General features: G+C 38.7%; 2 protein-coding genes across 5 annotated transcripts in view; one reads left to right on the top strand and one right to left on the bottom strand.

Annotated features, from left to right (window-relative positions):
• CD14 (CD14 molecule) overlaps positions 1-15453 on the bottom strand; it is a 247120-nt gene that overhangs the window by 86178 nt on the left and 145489 nt on the right. The gene's annotated exons all lie outside the window — the stretch shown is intronic.
• The window catches only part of ANKHD1 (ankyrin repeat and KH domain containing 1), a 132875-nt gene that overhangs the window by 79156 nt on the left and 38266 nt on the right, over positions 1-15453 (top strand). For all 4 annotated transcript variants that reach the window (XM_060179419.1, XM_060179428.1, XM_060179434.1 and 1 more), the window contains 8 exons: positions 2344-2489; positions 2639-2750; positions 3879-4024; positions 4485-4627; positions 10281-10494; positions 12725-12900; positions 13038-13200; positions 15350-15445. In XM_060179419.1, the coding sequence (XP_060035402.1) occupies positions 2344-2489; positions 2639-2750; positions 3879-4024; positions 4485-4627; positions 10281-10494; positions 12725-12900; positions 13038-13200; positions 15350-15445 (1196 nt within the window). The remainder of the gene's footprint in view (positions 1-2343; positions 2490-2638; positions 2751-3878; positions 4025-4484; positions 4628-10280; positions 10495-12724; positions 12901-13037; positions 13201-15349; positions 15446-15453) is intronic.

Below are 15453 nucleotides of genomic sequence, written 5' to 3' on the forward strand. Positions count from 1 at the left end.
AAAAATATTTCTATGATAATGTACAAAAGTATATGCTGACTGCTTTAATACTGTGTTATTATTTTTATAATAATCTTGCTAAATACATAAAGTATTTTTAAAAGCCAACTCTGTAACAACACAATCTGGCATAGCACTCAAATCAGCTACTTAATAAAGTTTTTAAATATCTTTTTCATATGAGCAATTAACATGAATAAACAGTGATAGAAAGTGGTTATTTAGCAAGGCATGTTAATACTTACAAGACCAATACTAAGATCTTATTATTATAAAGGTACTGTATCTCAATCTTTATTGTATTTTCTAAACATTAATTATTTTAGAAAATATAATTTGTTTTTAATTTATTAGCAAACTTTAAGGCATTGTGCATGTTCTTATAGGTGAAAGAAAATATATAACATTCATATTTGTAATTAGGTAATGAAATTATTGTTTACATGATAACAAGTTACAGAAACTTATTGCTAAACTTTTGCATTATCAGTAGTGAGGCGGTAGGATCAGGTCATATAGAAAATATCTAGTGGGAGGGGAGATAGCATAGTGGTTATGCAAAGAGACTTTCATGTCTGAGGCTCCAAAGTCCCAGGTTCAGTCTCCCACACCACCATAAACCAGAGCTAAGCAGTGCTCTGGTTAAAATATATACGTGTGTGTGTGTGTGTGTGTGTGTGTGTGTGTGTGTGTGTAGTTAATATATATAATACACACACACATATAGCATTAATATTTTCTACTAAGCTTAGTCATTCACATTTGTGAATGGTATCCTTGATTGGGATCCAATGTAAAAATTCTCCAACTATTTCCTTTAAGACATATTTATTTTGGATTGACAGTCTGAGTGATAGGTTATTACCATCCCTTAAATTTTATTGTCTTTTCTATATTATTAATGATTATATTTTTTCCTGAGTCCTGAAAGTACTATGAATTATTTTATAACTGTGTATTGAGCACTTACTATGTGCCAAATACTATGAAATTATATATATATAATTTATATAGTCAACTAACAGCATTTTAATTATATATATATAAGTTATATATATATAATTTCATAGTCAACTAACAGCATTCCTCTAATATAGGTTCATTTCCCTTTCTGTGGAAGCGCAGGTCATCTTTTCTTTTTTCAAAGAATGTAGTAGTTATTTTAGAGAAAATGAGAGAAGACCAAATCATCATTCTGCCATATGAAACTTGAGACCTCATGTATACATGCATAGCTTTGTGCTCTATCAATGAGCCCCTTTTTTTGCCAAGTTCATGTCTTAAGAATCATCCAGGGAGACATCTCATAATGGATAGGAAAAAGATTTGCATGCCTGAGACTCTAGGATCCTAGTTTCAGCCCTTGGTACCACTATACGCTAGAGATGAATACTACTCTGGTAAAAGAAAAGGATAAGATAAGAGGAAGTGGGACAGGGAGAAATGGGCCTGAAAGGTAGAAGAGAGAGAGGAGGAAGGAAAGGGAAATGAGCCTAGGAGGTGGCGCAGTGCAGATCACTTTGGACTATCATGAGTATGGAATACCAAGTTCAATGTGCCTGAGAGATGCACTGATTCTCTCTCACTAATAAACAACTCATTTATTTCAGTGAAAAAATTTAATTTTCAGTTCCATTTTCAAGTACCACATTTTGATATCCCTATTTAAAACCCCTGTATGCATTTGAAAAATTAGATTTTCAGACATTACTTAATTTCAAAGTGCTAAATTTTCAAAGTGCATACTTTCAGCTGTTTTTAAGAAACATTCTAATTTGTTCAAACCCACAAATAGCCTTTTTTCTCTTTCTTTCTTTCCCCTAATGTCCTTAGGATGTTTTTATCTCTTATGAAGTAATATATAAAATTCCTTCTTAAATTGGAAACTATTTTCACCTTATTGGTAGTGTAAAAGGCTAAATTTTGTTTGTTGTACACTAAATATCAAGTTCTGTGCTTTATCAAGTAGTGCTTCTTTACAAGGCAGGTACTATTGCTGTCCCCAACTTACATATTGGAAAGCTGAGGCTCAGACAGGTTAAGTTTTGTGCAAGATTAGGAAGTCAGTGTTGGTGTAAGGTTTTACATATATGTACATCTGATTTCAAAGATTGTAATTTAGCTAATTATTTATGAGAGAACTACCCATCACTCTGGCATGTACAGTGCTGGAGATCAAGCTAGGGACCTCATGCTTAAGGGTCCAATACTTTATCCACCATGCCACCTCCTGAGCCACTTGCTACTGTATTATATTACTACTTAATAGAAATTTCTGTTTTCAGTGTACAAATAACTTTATTCTTTAAAATATTATTCAGCAGTGTAAATATTGTTTTTCAGCTGTGAGTAGCAGAGTACCCACCGGTTCAAACAGTTCTTCCCAGTCCACAGAATGTCTTACACCTGAACCTTGTTCACAGTCTCCAAGCAATATGACTGTCCAGTCTATGCCCCCTTTATATCCTTCAGTTGACATTGATGCACATGTAAGTAAATTGGTTTACGTAAATTATTTTGCATTCTGTTCTCATTTGGAATGGAAAATTATCGTTATACATTCACTGTAAAAATAAGCATTTGCTTTTTTGTAACTTGTAAACAAAAAAGAAATCTAACTTATTTTTCCTTTCCCTAGACTGAAAGCAATCATGACACAGCATTAACACTAGCTTGTGCAGGTGGTCATGAAGAACTTGTTTCTGTACTCATTGCAAGAGATGCTAAAATTGAACACAGAGACAAAAAAGGTAAGACACATGTCAGTCACAAATAAAGTCTGAGTGAAGTTATAAAAGTAGACTATTTTTTCTCTATTGATAGTAGTTTCTAGATTATTTTAGCAAAAACAATGAGTAAGAATACTTCAGTTAGGTACACCTATATTTGTTAGTCTGTTATCACTCTGTAAGAATTCAAAAACAAACTGAATCACCATTGTTTAGATGATGTTTAGATAAGTAAAGTTAATTGTGATTTTCTTTCTCATAAAATCAACAGTGCACAGATGTATCAATCGTATCATGAATATAAACTTTAATAGTTTTTTTTGATATTGTATTTCCTTTTCACCAGGCATTTATAGTTTTTTTTTGTATCTAATAAATGAGGATATATATTTTTTTCTGAAGTTTTTTTTATTTTTAAGTAGACTACTGCTCAGCTTATGGTGGTATTGGTAATTGAGTTGGACCTCTGGTACCTCACACATGAAAATCTATTGCACCACTCCTAATACTCTTTGACCCTTTTCTTCTAAAGATTTTATTTATGTATTTTTTTTTCCCCTCCAGGGTTATTGCTGGGCTTGGTGCCTGCACCATGAATCCACTGCTCCTGGAGGCCATTTTTCCCCCCTTTTTGTTGCCCTTGTTGTTGTAGCCTCGTTGTGATTATTGTTATTGCCATAGTTGATGTCATTCGTTGTTGGATAGGACACAGAGAAATGGAGAGAGGAGGGGAAGACAGAGAGGGGGAGAGAAAGACAGACAGACACCTGCAGACCTGCTTCATCGCCTGTGAAGCGACTCCCCTGCAGGTGGGGAGCCAGGGGCTCTAACTGGGATCCTTAGGCCGGTCCCTGCGCTTTGCACCACATGCGCTTAACCCACTGCGCCACCGCCCGACCCCCATTTATGTATTTTTATGAGAGAGATCACCGCTCAGCTCCAGCATGTAGTAGTGCTGGGAATTGAACCTAGAATCTCTGGGACCTTTGGAATGCAGGTCTATCTCCCCAGCCCTACAGCACTTTTAAGTTTAATGATTCTAAGTACCTGCCCTACAATTCTTTTTCTGTTAAAACAATGGAGTGTTGAGAACAATGACTAAATAAATAAATAAACAATTTTGTTTGAGGTTTTTATTTTGTGATTTAGGTTTCACACCGCTGATCCTAGCAGCAACAGCAGGCCATGTTGGGGTTGTTGAAATCCTTTTGGATAAAGGTGGAGATATAGAAGCACAATCAGAAAGAACTAAGGATACTCCACTTTCATTGGCATGTTCTGGTGGACGTCAAGAGGTATGTTCATGTAAATTTTCATTTTGCGAATATTTTGCTTACATTTTAAATATGCATGTCTTGCAGTTTAGCTGATGATCCCATAATGGTACCCATTATGGCATGTACCATATACTAAATTTAATGTCCTTTTAATCAATTTGTTTCTTAGCCTTTAGGTAAAATAAAATTTTTCTTTATCCTTAGATTTACTAGACTGAAGAATCTACAATCTTAACACATGTTAAATGCCAATTCTCTCATCAGTTGATAAGTAGAATAACATCTTGTTATTTTATTGTAATTGGGACTTTAAAGCTCTGAATTCCTTGATATAAAATTGAATTAATTTCTCTAGTACAGCCAATTTGAATATTGGGGTTTAGTTAGCATTTTAGATGTTTAGACAAGTTTTAGATCACATTGTTTGTGCTTACTAAAATGGTGTAAATTGAATTTCTCTGCTCATATTACTTTGTAGGTAGTAGACTTACTGCTGGCACGAGGTGCAAATAAGGAACACCGGAATGTGTCTGATTATACACCACTGAGTCTAGCTGCATCTGGAGGATATGTAAATATCATTAAGATTCTGCTTAATGCAGGGGCAGAAATTAATTCAAGGTATCTACTACATGTCTATCTTATTAGTACTCATAATTAGCATATTGAAGTTAACTGTCTTCTAAATACATGGATAGATAACATTTTTAATTAAATATTACCAAAGTTACAAAGTCAGTAATTATTTCTATAATATGCATATAAGGACTTGAAGCTTATTTCAGCCAAGGTAGTTGTTTCAATTATTTAGTTACTTTGTAAAGATTTAGGGGGATGGGTTGGAGATTACTCCTTTGGTAAACTGTACACATTTCCTTGTGCCAGGATCTGGCTTCAAGCCCCTGACCACCACATGGGAGCACCTATCCGTAAGGAAGCTTCACCAGAAGTTGAGTGGAGCGATATTGTGACACTCTCCTCTCTGTGTTTCTCTCCCTTTCTATCTCTCCTTATCTCTTGCACTCTACCTAAAAAAATAAATTGGTCAACAGATAGGTAGAACCAAGCCCCACCAATAACCCTTTGGCCAAATAATCTAAAAAGTAGAACTTTGGGGAGTCAGGCGGTAGCGCAGCAGGTTAAGTGCACGTGGCTTAAAGCGCAAGGATGGCATAAGGGTCATGGTTTGAGACCTTGGCTCCACACCTGCAGGTGGTGAAACAGGTCTGCAGGTGTCTATCTTTCTCTCCCCTCTCTGTCTTCCCATTTCTCTCTCCATTTCTCTCTGTCCTATCCAACAACGACAATATCAATAACAACAATAACTACAACAACGATAAAAAATGAGAACAAAAGGGAAAATAAATAAATAAAATAAATTTTAAACGTTTTTTTTAAAAAAGTAGAACTTTAATTAATTGCATATGAGAGTTTCACATGAAACAAAAGGGGAGACGAAGGGGAAGAATGAGTTAGAATCCAGATCACTTAAGGTTCTGGACTGGAACTGGGAATCACGGGCATTCAAGTCCAGTGTTCGGTGCCATTTCCTTAGCTTCATGATAGTTGTTTTTAAATACATCTTTTTCCCCCCAAAAAAATGTTTATAATTATATATAGTTGGAAAATTACAACCTCTAAATAGGGGATATGTTTTAAACTGTAAGGTTTTCCTTTTTTCTTTTTTTAATTTTTTTTGACAATTTAGGGTGCCAGGCGATGGTAAACCAGGTTAAGCACACATAGTACTATGTGGAAGGATCTGCAAGGACCCAGTTTCGAGCTTCGGCTCCCCATCTGTGGGGGCATGCTTCAGAGCATTGAAGCAGATCTGAAGGTTTCTCTCTTTCTCCCTCTCTATCTCCCATTCCCTTTCAATTTCTCTCTATCCTATTAAATAAAATAGAAAAGGGGGGGATGGATGCCAGGAGCAGTGGATTTGTAGTGCCAGAATATATAGGTATTTTATTATTATTAGTTTGTTTTGTTTTGTTTTTTCTTCCAGAGTTTTGCTGGGGCTTGTTGCCTACACCATGAATCTACTGTTCCTGGAGGCTATTTTTTCCCCTTTTGTTGACCTGGTTGTTAGTTTTTTATTGTTGTTGTGGTTATTATTGTTGTTATTGATATTGTTGTTGGATAGGACAGAGAAATTAGGAGAGGACGGGAAGACAGAGAGGAGGAGAGAAAAATAGACACCTGCAAACCTGCTTCACCGCCTGTGAAGCAACTCCCCTGCAGGTGGGGAGCTAGGGGCTCAAACCCGGATGCTTATCCCAGTCCTTGTGCTTTGCGCCATGTGCGCTTAACCCACTACGCTAGTGGTCAACCCCCCAGATATTATTTTTTATTTATTTGCATAGAGACAGAGAAATTGAGGGGGGAGTTGGCAGATAGAGCAACAATGCTTCACTACTTTTGAAGCTTTCCCCCTGCAGGTGGGGGCTGGGGACTCTAGCCTGGGTCCTTTTACATTGTAGCATGTGTACTCATCCAGGTGTACCAATACCTGGCCCCAAGTTTTCTTTTATCTAATTGATTTGTTGTTATTGGGTACTTTTATTTACTGAAACATTTTAATATTGTCTATGTGGTTTTTTCTTTTTTATTGTCTTACCAGTGTTTTTTCAAAGTTATTTTTTATTTAAATTTTATTAAATATTTACCTATTTTAGATAGAGACAGAAATTGAAAGGGGGTAGGGGAGATTAAAAGGAAGAGAGAGACACCCATAGCACTGCACCTTGAACCCAGGTCCTTGTACATTATAATGTGTGTACTCAACTGTATGTGCCACCACCCAGCCCCTGCTTTACAAAATTATAACTTTTTTTTTTTTTACCAGACCATTGCTCAGCGCTGGCTGATGGTGTTGCTGGGGTTTGATCCTGGGACCTTTGGTGCCTCAGGCATGAAAGGCTTTTTACATAACTATGACAGTATCCCCCCAGCCCAAAATTATAAGATTTCAGGAGTATAATTTTATATCTGTAATTAGTGTATATTAGTCATCAAATCCTCCACCAAAGTTTTGTGCCACCCCAATTGACCCTAGCTTTCACAAAGTTAAAGAGATAATTTTGCTATTTCTTTTTTTAATAAATTTTTTTAAAATTTCATTTATTTTCCCTTTTGTTGCCCTTGTTGCTTGTTGTAGTTATTAATGTCATTGTTAGATAGGACAGAGAGAAATGGAGGGGGAGGGAAGAGAAAGAAAGACACCTGCAGACCTGCTTCACTACCTGTGAAGCGATTCCCCTGAAGGTGGGGAGCCCAGGGCTCAAACCTAGATCCTTACACCGGTCCTTGCGCTTGGCGCCACGTGCACTTAACCCACTGCATTACGCCCGACTCCCAATTTTACTATTTCTTTTTGCAAGTTCATTTGCTTTAGTCATCTGTATCTCATATATGAATGAAACCATCTGGTAGTTGTCCTTGTCTGTCCTTTTAGCAATATGTTGGCCCTTAGTGCTGACTTACCTGGTAGAGCACATGTTACCTTATATGAGGACCCAGGTGCGAGCCTGACTTGCCGGGGCGAAGCTTCACTAATAATGCAGCATACTACAGATATCTCTCCTTCTTTCTACCAACCCCCCCCAAAAAAAAGGACAGTGAGAGTCGGGTGGTAGCGCAGCAGGTTAAGTGCACATGGTGCGAAGCACAAGGACCAATGTAACCATCCTGGTTGGAGCCCCGGCTCCCCACCTGCAGGGGAGTCGCAGGCGGTGAAGCAGGTCTGCAGGTGTCTTATCTTTCTCTCCCCCTCTCTGTCTTCCCCTCCTCTCTCCACTTCTCTCTAGCCTAGCTAACAATGACATTAATAACAACAACAATAACTACAACAATAAAAAAACAAAAGGGAAACAGAAACGAAAAATAAATAAAATAGATTTTTTTAAAAAAGACAGAAAGAAAAAGACAAAGAGCTTGGGAAACAGCATAATAAATATGCAAAAAAACTCTCATGCCTGAGATCTCAACTTAAGTCCATAGCACCAGAGTAAGCCAAGGCTGAGCAGTTCTTCTAGTGTTTGCCCTTCTTCCGTAGCCAGTCAACAACGTCAGGTTGAACCTGATGTAAAGTTTCGAGACCTCCTTTGAATCTGGAGAGGTGGCAGTCGTTGACTATGTGGGTCATAGTCTGTCTGAAGCCGCAGGGGCAGTTCGGGTCGTCTCTGGCTCCCCAGCGATGGAACATAGTGGCGCACCGGCCATGGCCTGTTCGATAGCGATTGAGGAGGGCCCAATCATATTGTGCTAGGTCAAAGCCGGTTGACGCTTGCAGGGGTCTGTGATGAGGTGTTTGTTCTTTACCTCAGCTGACTACCAACTCTGTTTCCAAGAGTCTGGAACAGAGAAGTTCAGTGTAGGCGTAGGGGACCAGATTGGATGACGAGACGTCAAGCGTTGGACAGGGTGGGCGAAGATATCCGCGTATATTGGCAGGTCCGGTCGAGCATAGACGTGGGAAATGAACTTAGATGATGCCGCATCCCGACGAATATCTGGCGGGGCGATGTTGCTAAGAACTGGCAGCCATGGAACCGGGGTGGAACGGATGGTTCCAGAAATTATCCTCATGGAGGAATATAATTTGGAATCGACCAAGTGGACATGGGGGCTACGGAACCATACTGGCAGTGATCTGGTGTCTCTCTCTTTCTCTCCCTTCCTCTCCCTTCCTCTCTCTCTCTCTCTCTCTCTCCCCCTTTATCTCTACGTTGTTAAAATTTTGTGGCTCTAGCCGGGCTGGCTAGCTTCACGGTGGGTAACAGAGACGCGGAGACAACGGCTGGGCAGGGCAGCTGTATTTCTTTATTCAGGAACAACAATTCATAAACTAAGACAAACTAATCACCAAACAGAACTCTGCTGTCTCTTTGTGGCGGCGCAAGCACTCTCCCTTCCTCTGGAACTCTGAAACTCTGGCCCTCTGCAACTCTTCAACTCTCCAACTGTGGAACTCTCCAACTCTCTCTCTGGAACTCAGGAACCCTCTCTCAGGGTTCCTTGGGGCGGGGCCAAGCGGGCCTGCGAAATTAGCAGGACTGATCCAATTCTCTTGGCGGGGGAGAACTAGAACCCAATATAAAGCATACAACAATTCCCCCTTTTCTTTTTAACTAAATGACTATAGTATCAAGGGTGTGGGGTGAACAGAAACATATATCATACAGGCATTTAAAAAAAATAAACTGGCACAAACATGGAGAAACATGTAAGCAAGTAACAAGAACCAGTGTGCAAAACTTTATCAGCTTAAAAAAAACATTTCTTGCCTCTGGGGGGCATACTTTCTCCACGGACGGACATTTGCATGGGGGCGGGGAACGGCCTAGAGTCCCAAAGGCAGCTGGCTGCAATTTACTTACTATGAAACAAAACTTGTTATTAGCATATTTCTAAAAGAGAAGGAATTTGAGACTTTTACATATCAACAACGTCTTTTAACCTTTTGTTACACCCATTCAAGATGGAGACACACCCTAGTTGTGGGCAGGGGAGAACTAGAACCCAATATAAAGCATACAACACTACTTCTCTCTCTCTCTTGCTCACGCTCTCACTCTCTCTCCCCACCTCCCTCTCCCTACTTCTCTCATTAAAATAAGTATTTTTTTAAATACAGAAAAGAAAAATATTGACCAATAGGAATAAGGGAGTTATGCAGGCACCAAGCTTACATATGCAAAGGGTGGGCAGAGCATTGGGCAGGGCCAGCAGATAAGAGTATATGATAGAACTCACACTTGACCCAGTTTAACCACCTGGGGGGAAAACTTCATGAGTGATGGGGTCGTGCTTTAGTACTGGTTTTTGTCTGTCTCTCTCCTTTTCTATATTATCCTCTATAAAAGTGAAAGCAGACTAAAGAGTCCTCAAAGAACAGTGGGTTTTCTTAGGCAGGAAGTCCCGGAGATTCCCTGACAGCAAATAATAATAATAATAGAGGAAGAAGAAACAATGGGCCAGTCATTGGTGCACCTGGTTGTGCATATGCATTACCTTGGAAACAGATCTAGGTTGGATCCCCAGGTCCCCAACAGCAGCAGGGAAGCTTTACAAGTGGTGAAGCAGTTCTGCAGGAGTCTGTCTCTCTCCCTTTCTATTCCCACTCCCCTCTCAATTTATCTCCTATCAAAAAGAAAGAAAGAATGTATGAAGCAAAGGAGGGAAAATATGGTAATTCGTCCAGGTACCAAACCCCAGCAATATCCGTGGAGGCAGCATATTATTTTTATTTTCTAAGTATATTTTTTCCCTTTAGGACTGGAAGTAAACTAGGTATTTCTCCCCTGATGTTGGCTGCAATGAATGGACATGTTCCTGCAGTGAAACTGCTGCTTGATATGGGTTCAGACATAAACGCCCAAATAGAGACCAATCGGAACACAGCTCTCACCTTGGCCTGTTTTCAAGGTCGAGCAGAAGTAGTCAGTTTGCTTCTGGACCGAAAAGCCAATGTTGAACATAGAGCAAAGGTAAGCATCTTTTGATTTGGGAATCACTTTATATAACATTTCTAGTACAAATAATAGAGTATTCCTTTTCCCTTTTAAAGATTGTTTAAAATTTTGTTTATTTGATAGGACATAGAGAAATTGAGAGGGGAAGAGGAAAGAGAGGGATAGAGATACACTCCTGCAACACTGCTTTTACTGCTTGTGAAGCATTTCCCCGAAGGTGGGGACCAGGAAATTGACCCCTAGTCCTTGCATATGGTAACACATTCACTTAACCAGTTGTGCTACTACCTGGCTCCCCACTCCCCACTTCCTCCAATAATATGTTATTTCAACTCAAATTGACTCCATAATTTTTAATTTCCATAAGTTAAATTAATGCCCCAATATAGGACTAGGTTGTATCACCCTTCATGATACTTATTAAGGACAATAAATAAAATAGGGTCAGTTTTATTTCTAGCCTCAACCTTGCAAGCCTATGTGTTCTCCAGTTTTCAGCTTTTGGTTTTAGTAATATTACTTTGTAGAAACTTTTAATATGAACTACTTTAATGAAGCATGTTTTTATAATTGGTTAAAAATTCCATGGTCCAGGAGGTAGTGTAGTGGATAAAGCATTGGACTCTCAAACATGAGGTCCCAAGTTCAGTCCCGGCAGCACATATATCAGAGTGATATCTGAGTCTTTCCTCCTATCTTTCTCATAAATGAATAAAATATTTAAATAAATAAATAGAAGTCATGATGAATTTTTTTTAAATGCTAGTCATGAAATTACTGTATATATTATAAAATTAAGTTACCTAGAATCTAATGACTGACAGATTCTGGCATGTGTTAAGTAGTAGTATATTAGTATTTTGAATTTCTTAGAATTGAAAGGTATTAGAACAACAGGAAGGTGTGACTTAGGTGGATGTATAAGACAACATACATATAAATAGCTGTGTATGCATATATGTATTTATGGGGAAAGGCATCAGAGCATAACTCTGGCATATGCACTGCTGAGGACTTCATGCTTGAGATTCCATTACTTTATGTACTGCACCACCTCCCAGACCACTATATATATATTTATCTAAGTCATAAGGAAGTGTATTTACCCATAGACTTTATTTGCACAAAGACAAATGAATTTTATTACTATCTAGTTTAACTTTTTGTATTATAAATTTTAGACATAGCCTGTTTGTCCTAAAGAAATCTCAGTGTCTCTCCTATCCAGTAAAAATGAAAAATGGCCGCCAGGAGCAGTGGTGCCAGCACCGACTGGTAACCCTGGAGGAGAGAGAGAGAGAAAGAAGATAGAAGAGACACCATAGCATCAGAGCTTTTCTTAGTATCATGGACTCAAATCCAAGCCATTCACCAAAAAAGCTATTCATCCTGCTGGGTGAACCATTCCTAGACCCATTGTTTTAGACTTTTTTTTTCTTTTTTTGCCTCCATTGTTATAGCTTGGGCTCAGTGCCTACACTTCAAATCCACTGCTCCTGTGGTCACCTTTTTTCCATTGTTGTTGGTGCTGTTGTTGTTAGATAAGAGAAATTTCTCTCAAAGAAATTGAGAGAGGAGGAGAAGACAGAGGAGGAAAGAAAGATAGACACCTGCAGACCTGCTTCACCGCCTGTGAAGCGACCCCCAGTAGGTGGGGAGCCAAGGATTCGAACCCGGATCCTTGCGTGGGTCCTTGCGCTTTGTGCCACGTGCAGACAGCTTTACTGCTTGCGAAGTGACCTCCTTGAAGGCAGGGACCTGGGGTTTCAGACCAGGATCTTTGCTCCAGGCCCTGTGCTTTACACTATGTGCACTTAACCTGGTGTGCTACCACCTGGTCCCTTTCTTTTTTTTTCTGTTTATTTCAAGAAATATAGAGGAATAAACACTCTGGAATATGTGATGCTGGGATCAAATGGAACTTCACGTTTGCAAGTTCAGAAACCCAATACTGTGCCACACACACCCCACCCCAGGCTGCCCTTATTTTACTTTTTCTAAAGAAATTATATTGAGACTGGGTGAAAACTTTCCCAGATAGAGTAAATATTTGCCATATACAAGGCCCTGAATTTGAAGCCAGGCACTTCACAGGAGTATATGGATGGTGGCATAGTGCTATGGTATCTCTTCTCTCTCCATGTCTGTTTTGCTTTTGTTTTCCTGACCTCACTTCTCTCAAATAAGGCATTAAAATTTGTCTCTGACTGATAGTTTACTCACACAGTTTTTTTGACTTTAACAGACTGGTCTTACTCCATTGATGGAAGCTGCATCTGGAGGTTATGCAGAAGTTGGAAGAGTTCTTCTTGATAAAGGGGCAGATGTCAATGCACCTCCTGTGCCTTCCTCAAGAGATACTGCTTTAACAATTGCAGCAGACAAAGGCCATTACAAATTTTGTGAGCTCCTGATTAGTAGGTAGGTAAACTCTATACTTATCTATACCTTTTTCTATGATATTTTTCACTTCAGACTCTGAATTATTAAAATTGATTTTACTCTACTGACATTTTAAAGGACAGATTATTTTCATTAACATTCTTTAATTTTTATAGGGGAGCCCATATTGATGTTCGTAACAAAAAGGGAAACACACCACTTTGGTTAGCATCCAATGGTGGTCATTTTGATGTGGTGCAATTGCTGGTGCAAGCGGGTGCTGATGTGGATGCAGCAGATAATCGGAAAATCACACCTCTTATGTCAGCATTTCGAAAGGTAATTTGATATGGAGGGAAAATAAAATTTAACAAGTTCAAACCAAGGCCATGTTCAAGTCATGTAAGAAAAGTAAATCTTGGAGTCTTGATTATTTCTTTGTGTGTGTGTGTATTTTTTTTTTTTTTTTTTGCCTCCAGGGTTATTGCTGGGGCTCGGTGCCTGCACCACGAATCCACTGCTCCCGGAGTCCATTTTTTCGCTTTTTTGTTACCCTGGTTGTTTTACCATTGTTATGGTCATTATTATCGTTGTTGATGTCATCGTTGTTGGATAGGACAGAGAGAAATGAAAAAAGGAAGGGAAGACAGAGGCGGGAGAGAAAGATAGACACCTGCAGACCTGCCTCACCGCCTGTGAAGCGACTCCTCTGCAGGTGGGGAGCCGGGGACTCGAACTGGGACCCTTATGCCAGTCCTTGCACTTTGCACCACGTGCGCTTAACCCACTGTGCTACTGCCTGACCCCAGAGAATTGATTATTTCTTTTTCTTTAAAAGACTTTATTTACTTATTAATGAGAAAGATAGAAGGAGAGAGCAAAAGAACCAGACATCACTCTGGTACATGTGCTGCCGGGGATTGAACTCAGGACCTTATGCTTGAGAGTCCGATGCTTTATCCACTGTGCCACCTCCCAAACCACAAGACTTGATTATCTCTATACATAAATGTCTGCTCTCTTTCCATTCTCTTTGTATACTTAAAAGTACTATAAGCAACATCATTACTAGATTGCTTGGTGCCTAGTTTTGTTACATAAAAAATTAAATATAAGGATAAATTTTATAGATAGATGGGTGTCTTCATTTTTTTTTTTTTTGCCTCCAGGGTTATCAGTGGGGCTTAGTGCCTGCACTATGAGGCCATTTTTGTCGCCTCCATTGCTCTTGTTTTCATTGTTGTTGTTGTCAAATAGTATAGAGAAAAATTGAGAGAGGATGGGAAGACAGAGAGGGAGAGAAGATAGACGCCTGCAGACCTGCTTCACTGCTTGTGAAGCAACCTACCTACAGGTGTGGAGCTAGAGGCTCAAACTGGGATCCTTAATGCTGTCAGTTTTTCAAAGTTTTGATTACCGGCAAAAAATAGTAATAATCAGTTCCCAGAATTCTAAAAGTTTCATTTTATCCATTCTCAATTATCTTCCCCAGAAGCAACCACTTTTCTGACTTCGGTGATTTTATGATTTCAATCATTATTTAGGTGGCTGGTTTGTTCGTCTTTCCTAGATCTCTAATCAGCTCTGGTTTATGGTGGTGTGGGAGATTGAACCTGCCAACTCAGAACCCATATTAACTAAATTCAGATCAGATATGTGGGCAAGAAATTTAAAAAAAAAAAAAAGTTATCCCAATCAGACTAATTTTTGAGGATGCTTTTAAATCCTTAGTAAAATGGGAAGCTGTACAAGTATGGTTATATTAAAATAATATATGTATGGCCCCAGAAAATTCATTTTATGTTTTGTGTGTACTCAAGTCATTGGACTCAGACAAATTGCACAACAGCCTACATTGTTTTAGTTTAGGAATAAAGAATTGAAATACTCTTTTGAGGGGCCGGGTGGTCTGGTTGAGCACACACATTACAATGCGCAAGGACATGGGTTCGAGCCCCCGGTCCCCACTTGCAGGGGAAAGCTTTGTGAGTGGTGAAGCAGTGTTGCAGGTGTCTCTCTGTCTCTCTCCCTCTCTATCACCCCCTTCCCTCTTGATTTCTGGCTGTCTCTATCCAATAAATAAAGATAAAAAAAGAAAAAACATTTTAAAACAGAAATACTCTTTTGAATAACTAAGCATACTTATTTTAGGACTATTTTATTTCCCTTTTTATATTTAGGTTCCTTTTATATTTACAATTGTTATTTACTAGCTTTATCTTGGGAAACAGTCTTTTCCTATCAACTTTTTTCTATTTTCAGTAGCAGTTGAACAAATTATACATAAGATAAATATCCATTGAGATTTTGACCCACTATATGTTCCTGAACAGGTTTTATCTTTTACTTTTTATAAATTTAACAGTGTTTATTTTTGTAATTGGAATTTTTGATTTAGATCACCTGGAAATAGACCTTTTAGTGTTTAGTTTTTTAAACATTTACAACATTTCAATGACTTCTTTTGTATGTTTTGTTGTATTTATAGGGACATGTGAAAGTTGTTCAATATTTGGTGAAAGAAGTCAATCAATTCCCTTCGGATATAGAATGTATGAGATACATCGCAACAATTACAGATAAGGTCGGTTT

The sequence above is a fragment of the Erinaceus europaeus genome, chromosome 2 (assembly GCF_950295315.1).
Source record: "Erinaceus europaeus chromosome 2, mEriEur2.1, whole genome shotgun sequence".
Lineage (NCBI taxonomy): Eukaryota > Metazoa > Chordata > Mammalia > Eulipotyphla > Erinaceidae > Erinaceus > Erinaceus europaeus.